Source organism: Peromyscus maniculatus, chromosome 6 (assembly GCF_049852395.1).
Source record: "Peromyscus maniculatus bairdii isolate BWxNUB_F1_BW_parent chromosome 6, HU_Pman_BW_mat_3.1, whole genome shotgun sequence".
Classification (NCBI taxonomy): domain Eukaryota; kingdom Metazoa; phylum Chordata; class Mammalia; order Rodentia; family Cricetidae; genus Peromyscus; species Peromyscus maniculatus.
In genome coordinates this window covers 32,938,534-32,954,081 of record NC_134857.1, presented here as the reverse complement: position 1 = coordinate 32,954,081, position 15,548 = coordinate 32,938,534, and the positions used below count along the sequence as shown (strand labels likewise).

At 39.3% G+C, this 15,548-nt stretch overlaps 1 protein-coding gene across 1 annotated transcript in view; it reads left to right on the top strand.

Annotated features, from left to right (window-relative positions):
• Slc7a11 (solute carrier family 7 member 11) overlaps positions 1-15,548 on the top strand; it is a 71,898-nt gene that overhangs the window by 12,981 nt on the left and 43,369 nt on the right. Inside the window, exons 4-6 of the mRNA XM_006977600.4 lie at positions 3,093-3,218; positions 7,339-7,438; positions 13,718-13,762. Coding sequence (XP_006977662.1) covers positions 3,093-3,218; positions 7,339-7,438; positions 13,718-13,762 — 271 coding nt within the window. The remainder of the gene's footprint in view (positions 1-3,092; positions 3,219-7,338; positions 7,439-13,717; positions 13,763-15,548) is intronic.

Sequence of the window (15,548 nt, the reverse complement as noted above, 5' to 3'; positions counted from 1 at the left end):
CAGGCAGCCTAAAATCCCTCTGCATAGACACAGGAGGAAGCATCTGCTTTAGCAGCCTGAGAACCTCTTCTGGCTGCCCCGTGGGTGACCTTTTTACTTACTGGACTCTACCTCCGGGTCATCGTGTTACACCCCCTGGAATATGGCGTAGCTACTAATGAGTGCGATATTGGATGCCCACATAAAGCTGATTTGTGAGAAAAGTTTGAGGAAAGTCAGTCTTACTAAGAATTCTTCCCTCGCCTAGGGGGAAGGAAGCAAGGGGAAAGGGTCAACTCTTGAAGGTTGTTTGTGTCTTCCATTTGTCCGGGAAGAGTCTAGAAAATAGAGAATAATATTCCAGAGCCTCACGTTGTGCCTGTTTCGATGGACGTCAAGCATTTTGAAGGCAAGAAGCCCTCTTTTCTCAAATATGCACATGGTCAAGTGTTCTTCAAAGGAGAACATTTCTTCTTGCTCCGTGTGTCCACCTCTCTAGTTCCCTCTTCCTCCTCCTTCCTTTCTCCCACGGCCTCTTTTCTACTGTGGACCACCTGAGATAGGGCAGACACAGTGCTCCTTTCCTGCTGATCACAGCCAAGGCCAAGCTTTTTTCCACTTTCATGTCAAAGTTGGACCCCTTTAATTAAAAAAAGTTAGCATTCTCATGTGATAAGCCATTAATTGCACAAGAATTTGCATAGAGAAATGGATAGTCATTCAATAAATTAGAGAGAAACAGAGTTGCATTTGATTATTTTCAATATGTAACATCTCTGTATGCTTTGAAGACAGAAAAATTATTTTATTTTTTATCATTCCTGATAAAATAATGCCTTTGTGCATGGACAGTGGCAATATTTATTTCTTCATATATTCGGCATCAGAGATAGATGAATTATGATGTCCCCCAGCTCAGGTCTTTCTGACCACTCACATCATTATTTCTTTGACATACTTCATTATTGCCCCATTTCACTTTCAGTGGACTCTTCTGACCCCCATCTTGGTCTTCTTTTCAATAAGACTTAACTTACTGCTTCATTTACTGATTAAAATGTCTGTCTTTACTGAGGTATATTTGGCAAATAAAGTTGTGTTATTTTAGTCTGTGTAATGTGGTGATGATCTGCATATACCATGTGAACTGTTCCTAGTGAAAGCTTGTTCCTGTTTCTATCATGTCCCTCCATTACCTCTTTAGTTTTGGTTGCATGGAGGAAGCATGTACATACAGTTATGTACATAGTTTACTCATTTGCTCATTGACTGGTGTCGCTACAATTCTATCCTCTGCAAAATTTGTTGAAATGTTGCTGTAAACTAAATTTCAAATTTGAAAATATTTGATGTTCTGTCATCTATAGATAGTTGATATTATTTTATAACTATTTTACAGACATCCTCTTTTCCCTGTCTCTGACTTTCTCTTTGCCCCATGAGTACATCAATGACTCTGTGGGCCAGTAGCATGCCGTAAACACTTTTTCATGTGATGCATGATTGATTATATATTGACTTTAGATGGCTGTCCGAAATCATTAAAATAATGTCCATTAATTAGGCTCTGTCTGGGTATAGATTGTTTTAATTTTTTTAATTAGTTATTGTATGTTGGTAATATTTTAGCAATTCTTAATTAGGGAACTGAGGTCATGATTATATTATACAAGGGATGCGTGTTGACAACTCCTGACTCTACACAATTCCAATTTGAGTGGTAAGAATTATGCTAGTGGATTTTTCAAATTTCCTGAGAAATAATTTTATACATTTTAAAAAATCTTTGTTAAGGGAGAATACATCTTTACAAAAAGAAAGTTTATTGATGAAAACCATACATGTCCAGAATGAAATAGCTTTTGACTGCATTTGGATACACTGTGCCTATGTTTTTGGCAAAAACAAAGTTGAAATTCACTGTGTAGAATAACCCTAGACATTCCATCAGATAGAAAGAGCCTAGAATACCACCACTAAAACTGTTCATTAACATTTTTGATAACCCAGTTCACTCATTCATTCATTTATTCATACAACAAAAATATGTTAATTATTTACCGGGGCCAGGAATAGAGCTGATTACCTTTAATGCCTGAATGAATTCTTCTGTTGATGTAGATAGGGGTGGCTGCTTGGAAAACTGTCAATGGTATCATTAAGAAGAAGAAAGTCTCCTGGCTTCAGACCCATTGTGTGTCCTAAGTTGAAAAGTTCCAAGACTTTCTTATCAAATAGACAAAATATATATTGAAAGCCAACACTTGCAGGGTAGTTAAAACTCACCCCTCATTATCTGTTTGGAAAGCAGGGAGGAAGTCCAAGAACAGTACTGGGTAGGGCTGGTCCTGATGGTGAAGAGCAAGACTTCAGACACAGTACTTCTTACCCTTTCCTTAATCAAATATAGCACTATCATGATCCACTGGATGACTTCAGGATGAAATCCAACACTATCATGACCCACTGGATGACTTCAGGATGAAATTCAGCACTATCATGACCCACTGGATGACTTCAGGATGGAATTCAGCACTATCATGACCCACTGGATGTTTTCAGGGTGAAATTCAGCACTATCATGACCCACTGGATGACTTCAGGATGAAATCCAACACTATCATGGCCCTCTGGATGACTTCAGGATCAAATTCAACACTATCATGACCCACTGGATGTCTCCAGGATGAAATTCAGCACTATCATGACTCACTGGCTGACTTCAGGATGGAATTCAACACTATCACAACCTGATGGATGACTTCAAAATGGAATTCAACACTATCATGACCCTCTGAAAGTCCTCAGGATGAAGATATTTTACTTTATTGTTATTGCAGAGCAATGTATGTTCATTCTTACTAACATTCAAAGAGCAAAACAGGTTCTCTGACTGTGCAGGGGTTGTATCTAAGCTTGAATGTATATCAAAGAGGAGTCTTAATGCAGGAGTGACTAGTTCTGGGGCAGAGCCTGGGATTCTGCTCTTCTTAGGTTCTGGTAGTTCAAGCCAGCACTGCAGGTCTATAGATCACATTTCGACTGACAAGGACCTAAGACATCGTTGTGCTCATGGGGGTTTGCCTTTTGTAACTTTGTCTATTTGTTTGCAGCTGTGGTGATGGTCCTAAATAGCATGAGTGTCAGCTGGAGTGCCCGGATCCAGATTTTCCTAACCTTTTGCAAGCTCACAGCAATTCTGATAATTATAGTCCCTGGAGTTATACAGCTAATTAAAGGTATGGACTGAAAAGTAAATGCGTTTTAAACTGTGTATCTGCTTCTGGTCTCTTCTAACACTGACTTTCACTTGTCTAGCAGAATCCTTAATTAGTCTTTGCTTGTGGAACTTAAACTCTGTACTGTCATCTAATTGATTTGAAAGGCTATACTGAGGGTAAGTCAGTATTTATAGTCGAGTGGCAGCAAGAGATTTAAGAGTAGACCAAGCAACAAAAATAAGGTGTCTGAGAATTCTTTTGGTATAAATTAAAATTACTTAGAGTCAAAACCCAAAGTGAAAAAAAAACAAAAACCAAAACACTTCCCCCCAAACACACATACACACACACACAAACACACACACACATACACACCAAAAAAAATGAATTTGCTGTGTAGCTTTAAGTACTGATCAATAATATATCATTTATTTGTACTGCAGAACTTTTCAATAATAGCAACAAATGTGAAAGATAAAAGTATTTCTGGAAAATAATGGAAGATGACTAATAGTTTTTTATTTTCTCATTTGCATTTCCTTTCTCTGAGATTAGTACCCACAGAAGAGCAATGAGGTTTAAGAATAATATTCCTAAAAACAGGATCTTTATGTGACAATAAAAGAGTTGCCAAAGCTTAGTTCTTATTGTTATAATATTTTCCCTATAAAATTTGCATTTCCGAAGAAATGGGGTAGCTTCTGGATTTACTGATCCTGAAGCTTCCTATTTTATAAGATACGAATTTGAGGGATGCTATCATGGCGTTAGGGTTGGCCTGGTAATAACAGTGTGTGCGTTTGCTTAGATTTGTTGGAAATGGCTGAAAGAGAACGAGGGCCCAAGGGGGTTACTGAATTTGCATCAGGAAACAACCGGAAATGATTAGAGCAAATCAATTGGAAAGAGGTGATGTAGCATGTGGGCATGTTAAGTATTGTTTACATTGACATTGCCAGTTCCAAGAAAAGGAATTTCTAGAAACTGAATGACCCTAAAGGAGGAGAATTATAACAACACGCAAGGAAGCTGCAAAGTTCAGCACAACCATTGCCATTGGCAGATGCACCAAACACTGAAAACTTGGCCACTTGAGCTGGGAGAGGGAACTGCTCTTGTCCATTTAATCAGCCTAGTGGGCGATCTTAGAGTCCTGCCAGTAAAACGCTTTCATCAAATCCCAACACTTCAGCCCCAGAATAAATGCAATGAATCGTTTGAACAGCAGAGCCGGTGTGTGAGAAGATGTGGGCTTGCTATCCGGGTTCACCATGGCCTCCACAGAGTTGGCCTGCTCATATTCCATTATGAATGAGGCAAAATTGTCCACACACTCAGTGCTTTTTTTTTCTGGTTTTTTGAGACAAGGTTTCTCTGTGTAGCTTTGTGCCTTTCCTGGAACTCGCTTTGGAGACCAGGCTGGCTTCGAACTCACAGAGATCCACCTGGCTCTGCCTCCTGAGTGCTGGGATTAAAGGCATGTGGCCACCACTGCCCAGCAAAAGTGTATTTTTATTTATTTATTTATTTTTTTTAAGACAGGGTTTCCCTGTGTAGCTTTGTGCCTTTCCTGGATCTTGCTATGTAGACCAGGCTAGCCTCAAATTAACCTGAGATCCACCTGCCTCTGCCTCCTGAGTGCTGGGATTAAAGGCTTGTGCCACCACCACCTGGCCCTCAGTGCTTTTGTCTCCTGGGCTGACTTTCTAATCTTCTGTAGAGAGCATCTCCGATTCTGGAAAGGAGCTGAAGGGTGAGTCACTAGCCCTTCTAGACATGGCTCTTTTCTGGCTTTTCCTTTTGGTATAATGCCAGATAGGATTGGTAGTTAGAGTCTGTCATTGGTTCTGACCCCTCACGTGTGTGTGTGTGTGTGTGTGTGTGCAAAGAGGGGCATGGTTAGCAATTGATACTGTAGTGCAAATTCCTTGAGAACAGAGACCATGATGAAACCCCTGATTCTTTCCTGTCAGTTCCAAAACAGCAGTATTTTAATTATTGCTTATGGTATCTGGAACATAGGTCCACCCTAATTCTTGCTTCTCACACAACAGAGAAATTCCCTGAGGATATTACTGTATTTGAAACATAGTTTAGTACTTTGGAGACCAGACATATTTTCTTTATTACTACAACATTTTATGAAATTGAGATTTTAAAATTTGTGACATTATCATTTAGTTTTTCCACATTTCTCTGAGACCCCAGGAAGAAAAAGACTTCACTGATAAGTGTGGTGTGTTTATTTCTACTCTAATCAGATCCTGATTGTAGCTGGATATTGTGCATTCACTTATGAAGCCTGGAGCTTCCCTTTGAATGTTTCTTTCATCTGCTCAAGGCCTGTGTTATGCATCCAAAAATATTCCTGAAGTTCAGAAACAATGTGCCTCTTTGTGGCACTCTCAAAGTAGCTCATATGAAGAACTGTGGCCCAGTCTTTACAGTTTAGAGCTTGTCTCTTATCAATTACTAATTGCTACACTCTGAAGGATATTCTCTTGTTAGACTAAAGAGACCACAGATCATAAAAGAATACCCAATAGATGTTTCTTTCTTTTAAAAAGTATTTTATTTTTGTGTGTGTGTGTGTGTGTGTGTGTGTGTGTGTGTGTGTGTATGCACCCACATGTTTGTGTATCTACAAATGGTCATGTGCACATGAACACAGGTGCCTGCCAAGGTCAGAAGAGGGCATCAGATGCCCTGAAGCTGGAGCAACAGGTGATTGTAAGCTACCTGCTATGGATGCTGGGAACTGAATTCAGGTCCTCTATAAGAGTAGCACCTGCTTTTAGGTGCTGAGCAACCTCTCAATTCCCAACAGACGTTTCTTTTCTGAATCTCAGTGTGTAGATTTTCCTTCTATTAAGGAATAGACATGTTTCAGTAAAATGGGCATTTCTAATTCAGCCTGCCAGGTTTCCACAAAACTGTATTTAGAAGTTGCTTGCTTTGAGAAAAATATCGCTCTTTGTGTCACACAACCATGTCCTTTTAGCTCCTATCTTCACATCCCATCACTATGAATCCTGGGTCTCATGATGTGGGCAATAGCTGATATTTGACTTACAAGGGAGTGTTGTGTATCCATCATTCACCTTCTGCCCTCATGGCCCACTTTTGTTACTTACTCAAGGTCAGTTTTACACAGAGTCATTTTCTATTTGAGTACTCGTACTTGCTGTTTTTCTTTGGGGGTGGTCGATGACACAGATGCTTTTTTTGTCCAATTTTGAATCTGTGCTTACTAACACAAATCTGATTTTATAATCTCTTAAACTACCCAAAAGATTCAAAGTAAAAGGTACCCACTGTTCACAAAATAGAGAAAAAAAGTATGATGGACAAAAGTGTTCAGTTTATACATTGATGCCAAAGTTGGTAAAACTTGGTTTGGTTTTTGGTAAAATTTCTTATTCATATTTTTAGAAGAAAATGGTGGCATGGACCAAGACAGTGTCAATAAGTTATCTCTATAAAGAAAGCCCTTTGGGTTGGATGGCTTATCACAGTTAATTACACTATGCTGCTGGGTGACATTGGCCATAGACACTCTCATATGAGTGGCCATGGCTGTGCTCCAGGGAACCTTTATATGAAGAAGCCTTGCAGGTTTTGATGGTGGATTTTGTCTGTAGCTTTCCCTGCTTTAGGAGGCAGGTGTCGAATGCACTACAGGGATAAATAGCAGGATGCTAAGTGATGTGAGAGGCAGTGCAGGTGTTTCTTGATGCCTCCTCACTCAAGGCAGACTCTGAGGTTTCTTTTCATTCCCTACCATGTTATACATTATCTTCTAAGAATTTTGCCAAACTCTTAAAACTTCAATTTATGGAAGATGCTTTAGTCTACTGTCGTGGTTAAAACAGAAGACACTCAAGCAAGGGGAATGGAGTTACCTATTTTAAGTGCTACTTTTATCCTGCTGTCATCCACAAAGGAACTTTAAAGTGGTCTAGGTGAGAAGTGTGCATTTGAGATTCCTGTCCTAGCTTGGGTGCAGTTTTAATGGATGGAGTTGGCTATGAACAGAGAATCAGAACAGAGTAGCTCATCTCCCAACCATGTATAGAGTTGGAATAAATAATAATTAGTTCTTTGCAAAGCTCTAAAAATCCTCAAATTCTAATTGCAGGGCAAACACAGCACTTTGAAGATGCATTTTCAGGAAGAGATGCAAATCTAATGGGGTTGCCCTTGGCTTTTTATTATGGGATGTATGCATATGCTGGTTGGTAAGTTGATATCTCCAGATACTTTATTAAATTACTTTATTTGCCTTTTCTCTTGTTAATCTGTCTTTTTGTTGTTGTTTCGTTTTTTTGAGACAGGGTTTCTCTGTGTAGTTTTGGTGCCTGTCCTGGATTTCTCTCTGTAGACCAGGCTGGCCTTGAACTCACAGAGATCCTCCTGGCTCTGCTTCTGAGTGCTGGGATTAAAGGTGTGCCCCACTGCTGCCTGGCCATCCTCTTGTTAATCTGTCTTTTATCATAGGAGTGTCAACTCTGATCCTAGTGATGGGTGAGGAAGCACATCACACATTTCTTCTCCAACTAGATTTTCATTATGTCATGTGCACAGCTATTATATAGTCAAGTTTCAAGTAACATGGAATTTTCAGAAATGAAGACCTACAAAGCTAGGACAATTTTTTTTTTTTTTATATAGCCAAAGGATGTAAAGCAATGCTAATAGACTGGAGGGAAATTAAGTGATGTGTGTTTGTTTAGATTCTCCTTGTCTTCTTTGTATAGCATTTCTTCCTCCTGGGATAGGATAGAACCTGTCTCAACCAAGACTCTTACGCTTCAGTATGATACAAGGTGGAGCAGAGAACTGCCCAGCTACTGTCCACAGAAAGGCTGGAGGAAGTACGAGACACGTATTTTAGGTTTTACAGTTGGCTTTGCGGGAGACAGGTTCTGGTTTCTGTGAGCACTCAGGGAACACAGATTCTAGCTTCTGCAGTTCACCCTGGGAGGGAAAAAAGAGAAACATGAAGGGAAGGTGGGAGGGTAGTAGAAAGAGATCCTTCTTCAGAGAGCCTTCCAGTTTCCTCCAGGGTGGCAGAGCCTTTAACTTATGACGTCATTTCTGAGCCCCCAGACAGTCAGGGTTGCTATTAGATTTAGCCCCGTGGCATAAAAATGAAGAAACAAACAGATGCTGGGGTTTAAAAGCCAGTATACATTACTTCTAATCATTCATCAGTGAGGATGAAACAGTGCCATAGGGTACTTGGGGTTAGTACCTGCCCTGTCAAAAGGCCTTTGTGCCAGAGTACCAAGGATATTTATAAATAGTAGTTAATGAATTTTTTTTTTTGTCTACCCTCTCATGAGGAAGAAACACTTGAGATGTAGAAATGAGATGGTCTCAGGAGATCAAAATGATAAAGACAGGAAAGGAGAAATCACAATAATAAAAGTCAAGTGGTCGAATGGTATGCACCATATTCAAGGGCCTTTACACATTTCATTAAAATGTTTCCAGTAGCTGAAAACACAAACAGGTAGCCAATACGACTGGCACCACCATGCCATGGATTCGTTTATTTCCTTCATTCTTGTGTGCCTGTGATTCCCGCTGCCCTGGCACAGCAGTGTTTTGTGGAGGAGCATGACTCACAGTAATCAAATATCAGAGAGGCAGTTCTTGTAACTAAATTTTATTGACCTTGTAAGTTTTAGTTGAAATGACTATTTCAAGAAAGCCCACTAGGTACAACAAAATCGAAACACTAGAATCATTGCAGGAAGATTAATTTTCATTGTTTTAGGGTAAATAATTGTAGTAGTTTTTTTCCATATTTATTAAACCAGTAGTTAAAGCTGTGATAACACTCTGTAAGCCTAAAAACACTACCAAGAAACTTCGCTATTGCAAAAGTTATGTAAATATGTATATAACATGAATTCATTTTTTTCTTCTTTCTTCCTCCTTTTATTTTATGTTTTTGGATCTTACCTTCCAAATGCATTCCAAAATAAATAGAATATGTACCCTATTAATCTCACAAATTGTGAAAATATGGCATTAGAAGAGAATCAGCAGAGTATGGCTACATGGGTTTAGCATAGCTTTGAAGTGAAATATGTTTGAAGGTTGTTAGGTTACAGCATAAGAAGATCAGTGTAAAATATTTGTATACCCAAAGAAGATTTTTGCAGCCATTGTGTGCACACTTTAGTTTTGAATCTCAATGTTTTTGAAGCCTTTCACTTTTGTTCAGAGCACAATGTGGTGCTAAGCCGAGAAAAGGACTGAGTGTGATCACAGTGTTAGAAGCCGAATCAACTCTTCTCTCTTTTGAGCCTGGATCAGGGCTCCATGCCCTGGGGCAGCAGCCAAGCCACAGTGAGGGTCCCTGGGAGCCCCAGAGCAAAGCAAGGGAGGGGAACAAGGGCTTTCAGCTCCAGCTGGGTGCTGGGAGCCTGTTCTACTCTGTCAAGAATGTGGAATGTGGTGATCTTCACAAGGCAGATTTGATTAATTCTGTTGAATGGAGTTTCTTTTGCCTGTGAGCACCATGCATCTGTTCCCACGGAATATTAAAACATTTCTACCCTCACTCCACTACCACCCGGCACTGAATATTCAGGTCACCTGCTTCATGTAGAGCCAATTTTCTCCACTTCTGAGGTTTTTGAGGGGCGGTGGATTTTTCCGTGGAAAAAGACTCTTTTCATCTTGACTTATCTTATTAATATTGTATTTTACTGATGCTGAGTCCAAAGTGCCACTTGCTTTCACCTATAATGGAAGTTTACAGAAAACTTTATTTATACACCCCCCCCCCCATAATCCTTGTGTCTCTACTCTAGCTTGAAGAGCCAGGAACCACCAATTTTTCTGTGTGTGTTCTTGAAGATTCAGTCACAGTATTGGAAAGTAAGTCTAGGATTGTAAATGAGAGGTTATCTGATCCAAATGGCTTAGCTAGGGGATGATAGGGAGCTATTTAGCTTCATGGGTTGTTATGATGGCTTAATGCTGCTTTGTGAAGAGGGGGAATGACCTGGCTATTAATCTATGGCCCTCAGTCTGAGAAAAGAGGAGCAGAACTAGGAGAGAGAGTGTGTGGGTTGGGCACTCCAGAGATACACCTATTATTTCCATGTAAATGGATTAAGGTGGGGTCTGAAATGGTCTCAAAGACTGGAGCATTGTAAGAACAACCTTTGCTATCTGAATTGGCCATCTTTTACCCTATGGTTGCCAAACTGGCTTGTACATTTACACATTGGGACTGTGAATGGCTATCCCTCCCTGAATTGCTGTAGAACAATATTTGACTAAGGGAATTTAAAGAAAAGGGGGGGGGGAGGAACAAACCTAACATGAAGACTTTGTCACGAGACAGAAACAAAGCACCGATGGTCAGGAGTTGCAAGCCAGGCTGTTACCTGTTTGGACCGGCAGCGTGCTAGCCCTCTGTTGTCCTGGTTACCTTACTCTCAGAGAGTGGTCACCTCCAGCTGTTGGGCTGAATAGGAAAAAGACACCACCAACCCTTGGGGACCCTGAATGGAGTAAAGTTTTGGCTCTGAGGAGCACAGAACCTATCCAGAATGATGAAAACTCCTTCACTGAAACATGATTAGGGGAAAAGAAATCATTAGCTCAGTCAGGTCATGGAGTCGGGTCAGAACAACTTTCATATTATTGCCAATGTCTGTATTCAGAGAAATACATCTGCCAGTCCGCCTGTGGCCTTGGGGAAGTCAACCAATTTCAATCCTGTGTCTGGGTCCAAAGCTAAGCACAGCGTGGTGAGATTTTTTTTTTTCTCTCTCTTTTCACTGTGTGATAGAGAATTGGTTTTCAGTGTCTTTTGTCGCCCTCTTTAATCGAATCCTCAATGGATTTAGTCTCCCTGAAACATCAGCCAAGATGTATGCCTTTGTGTCAAATCTCACCTCAAGGATCTGCTTCCTTTAAAAGTCATGTACAGGTTGGGTGCTACAATGTGGGGGCAACTATTGCTTTTTATGCACAGTCATAGAAAATCTGAGACAATAGACCTTGTGAGTATTCTCTAGGGACCTTGAGAAGTAAACCAGGGGAAAGAGACTACTGTGGCCTTCATCCCATACTGAGACCAGACAAGTGTCAAGGTATATTTCCCACTGTGTATGGATTTTTTTCACTGAAATGATCTACTGTCCTCCTCTCCCCTCCAAACTGTAGGAAAAATATTTGAAGTCATATTCTTTTTCACAAGTATTCCCCTCCTTGCCTTAAGGTTATTGGAAAAGGCCAGCTCATAAACTATTAAGAAGCAACGGACTATCTCTGACATGCAAAACCTGGCACCATTCCTTAATTCATGTGATTTATTCTGTTTGAGGTGTTATTTATATTTTGCTTACTTATTTTATTTGTTCCCCATACTTCCTGTTGCCTCAGGCTTATAACGAACATGTCAAATCTGTCTCAAATAGCACATTCCACAGCACTATCTCTGGTACACTCAATGCAGGAATAGTAGCTCATTTATAGTCCACACTTATAATTCTTTCAGCCAGTCTTGCATTATACGGTAAAAAATGGAGCGTGCGCATAGCAAGGGTTGCACTGACCATTGCTTTTCCTATAATAACAACATCATATGCATCCTGTTATATGTGCACTCTCCTAAGGCAACAGCAGCTGTTGTTTTTAGACGTTTAACTTTCTAGTTGTTAAAACATATTGTTAGTTTTATATGTGTGTGTATATGTACTTTTTATATCACCCTTATTGCTACTGTTTCTTCAATGTATTTCTAATATTGATTTATAACTTGGTCGTTAAAGCTGTAGCCCTTTTGTTCTTGAACGTCAACTGACTAATGAATTCAGATAGGATTGTCATGAAGGTGAGGCAAGACCAGCTTCCTCCCCTATCTTGTAGGCTGTGAGATGCTTTAAGCATGTGCCAGGCAATGGGCTAATATTCTGGATATTTGTTTTTTGAGAGAAAAGAATTTGGCTTTCAGACTTGCGATCCCCTGTGCCATGCAAGAGGCTATTTTAGCACCAAGGAATAATAAGATAACCGTAGAATGCTTGGCTTTCCGTTCAGTGAGAGTTCCCCGAGCTTATAGAAAGAAGATATAGCAAGTTCTTATTGTTATGTTCATCTGTTCTCATGAGGATTCTTTATTTCCTTCAGCTGTGCTTTGGGGAGGCGTAGGAAGAAGTTAGTAGGGCTTAAAGGGCCTCCAGCAGTCCCTTTTGGTTAGAAAATGAAATCAAGGATGGAAGGCATTAGCCATGTCTGTGTGGGCTTGGTAGAAGCTCATTGTGAAGAGAGCAATCAGAATTTCTTGGACCCTGACATTAGGATAAGAAATGGAGATTCCATTGGCATTGAAAGTGAAATATTTTGTGCCTAAAATGCTTCTTTTACATGTAATTCTCCAAAAAGTGTCATGGACCTGGGAAATGGTCGAAATTCCTTGCTTTGTTTGTTCTTGATGGACAGTGTAATAAGTAACAATGTGACTACAATTAACTACCTGAACATACCCAAGACCTCCCATCCTCCATCAGCCTGTGAATCGGGTTATATAGAGTAAACATGGGCAGTGACTCTAAAGGAAAAAGTGTGAATGGAAGGTTTAATCTTTTTATTTTAGTTTAAAAGTATAAAGTGGTGAATAGTATGCATTTCTGGGGTACAAAGAAATTAGGTTATGGTTTATGAATAGAACATGAAATAAATAAACCAAAATAACACTTCCATAACAAAGTATAGATTTTAATTTTCTGTGGTAAAGCATTTGAAATTTTCTCTTTTAGATAATTTGAGACATGTAATAAACTATCATTTCTACAAGTTTTGGTCCCTGCTCATACACTGTGTTCTGTGTATAAAGTCAATAGCACTTCTCTACAAGGCTGCCCTCACATAATTTGGATCCTCTTGTTTCTAGCTTTAAATTTAGATTTACAGGAAGCACAGGCCACCTTATACTTAATCCCCCCCCCCCCCCCCCCGACACACACGCTTTCTTGCACACTTGTTTGGCTGGATACTATAGCATCTCTCCTTTCCTTATGTATAACCATTGCAGCACACTTCTGGGCTTCATTCTAACCTCAGCCTGGAATAGCCTCATGACACCTCAGTAAGGTAAAGTTGTGTGTCCGTCTCAGGTCGGGAGGAATTTCCTCTGGAAAGGCTTTCGCCACTGTAGCTCAGGGCTGTCTCTGCCCCTCCAGCTCGTGCGCCCTTTCCAGGCAGAGCATCATGCTGCTCTGAGCCTTCCTGTAAACCGTGAGCTTGCCCTACAGATTACAGGGTTTTCCACTCTCATTACCATCCTGTCTCACATTTTAATGCTTCCGCTATGATCTAGGAGAAAACGTTCTGTGCGAATTCTGACTGGTTTTCCATTTGCATCTTCCTGCATACAGTTTTTCTGTCATGTTTGTGATTCTTAGTTTGATTTAAAAAAGTTTAGCATGTGAAACTTTGGATTGTGGTGGCAAAATATACTAATAGTTATTTGTTTACTAATAATACAGGTTTTACCTCAACTTTATTACTGAAGAAGTAGAAAATCCTGAAAGGTAAGTAACCTACTTTACTGTGAGATTTTTGTTAGAAATAAAATTTGAATTTTCTAACTGAATAATAGGCTTGAAGAGGAAACCCAGTGTGGGCTGGTTAATTTCACTGCTGTTGATATAATTGAACTGTTAAATAAACTGACCAAAATTTTCACAATAAATCACCCCCCAAAAAATATATGTTATATCTTAATATTAACACATTAAATATATTACATGTAATCATATACCATATTCAATACTAAATTGACTTATAATATGAAAGTAGGAAAGAATAAAGGTATCTTTTATATAACCTATTTTACATTAACATATACATATAACCTAACATGGACTCTTTATAAGTGTAGTTTGAACTAAAAAAGTTGATTATTTCTACATTTACCTTAAAAAGAAATCTACGCAATTAGAGAGAATAATATAAGGAATGGAAACTTGGTGAAGTAACTGAAAGATGTTATAGGAACTTGTAAATTTTGGAGCTCAGTGATTTTTTTAAATGTTTTCTTCTTTAAAAAATTGATAGATGATTTGGTGTTAATTAAACAACATGTCAAGATAGGCTGCAAAATTAATTATTTTCATGATTTGTGAATAAACATTTGACTTTGTATAGAAAAAATAAATTTTTGTGAATCAAAGGAGGAAAATTTAAGAAATATAAAATATAATGATATTTAACTCATCTTGCTTTTATTCAGCATAGGCTATCTTCTAACCATTGTGCTAAGCGCCTCTTTCAGGATGAATGGGGCTCATCTTCAAGTATTTTATTGTGTTTTCCATGAATGAAAGTGTGGAAACAGAAATGTAAGAGTGTGACTAACATCACAGGAGAGTGTTAGCTAGCAAAGAGAAAATGAGATGTCTTTAACTTTACCCTAGGGCATGTTTTCCATCAAGAGTCTTATGTGTAAGTAAGGGTCCCCAGGTAAACAGAGATACACACACACACACACACACACACACACACACACACACACACACACGGGGGTGGGGTGGGATGGGAGTTAGAGATACACACAGAGAAAGATAGAGAGAGAACGAGAGGAGGGAGGGAGATAGAGCAATACAGAGAGATGCAGGGAGATACAGAGAGAGGAGGGAGGGAGAGAGAGAGAGAGAGAGAGAGAGAGAGAGAGAGAGAGAGAGAGAGAGAGAGAGAGAGAGAGCACTCTGCTCTGTTGGAAGAAAAGCCGAAGTATGGAGTTGAGAAAGTATACCATTGTGAAATTGGTTGGAATCAGAGACTTTGCCTAAGGGGTTGACAGTTCAAGGTAAGATGAACTATCAAATTATGGCCCTGGGTATCTTGGGAGATGGTTAGCTAATTGCATTTAGCCAAGTATCAGAGATATCAGGGTAGAACATACAAGCCAACAATGGAAGTTAACATGATGCGTTATAGTATCTGATTCAACTGCTATGTAAATCAATATGTAATCTCAACATGAAGAAGGCCAATTCATTAAGATAGATGGTCAATTTGTAAGAATATTTTCATATTTTTCACTGAAATTAAAGGCAGAGGAAATATTTACCAGGTACCAATTCTTATATTTCTTGGAAATGATACACAAGCTACCCAGTGACTGTAAGCATACTGATTATAGAGATAAGTAGGTAGGCCTGTCTTTTTAGTTTTGTAGACTCATTACTGTGTGTGTGGTGATGCAGAGAAAGGACAGTTCATACTAGGTTTTATGTAAAGTATTTATGGAAATCTGATTATGTGAAACAAATAACTAGGGCTTAGTATGGCATTTAAAGCTAAAATATTTTAAAG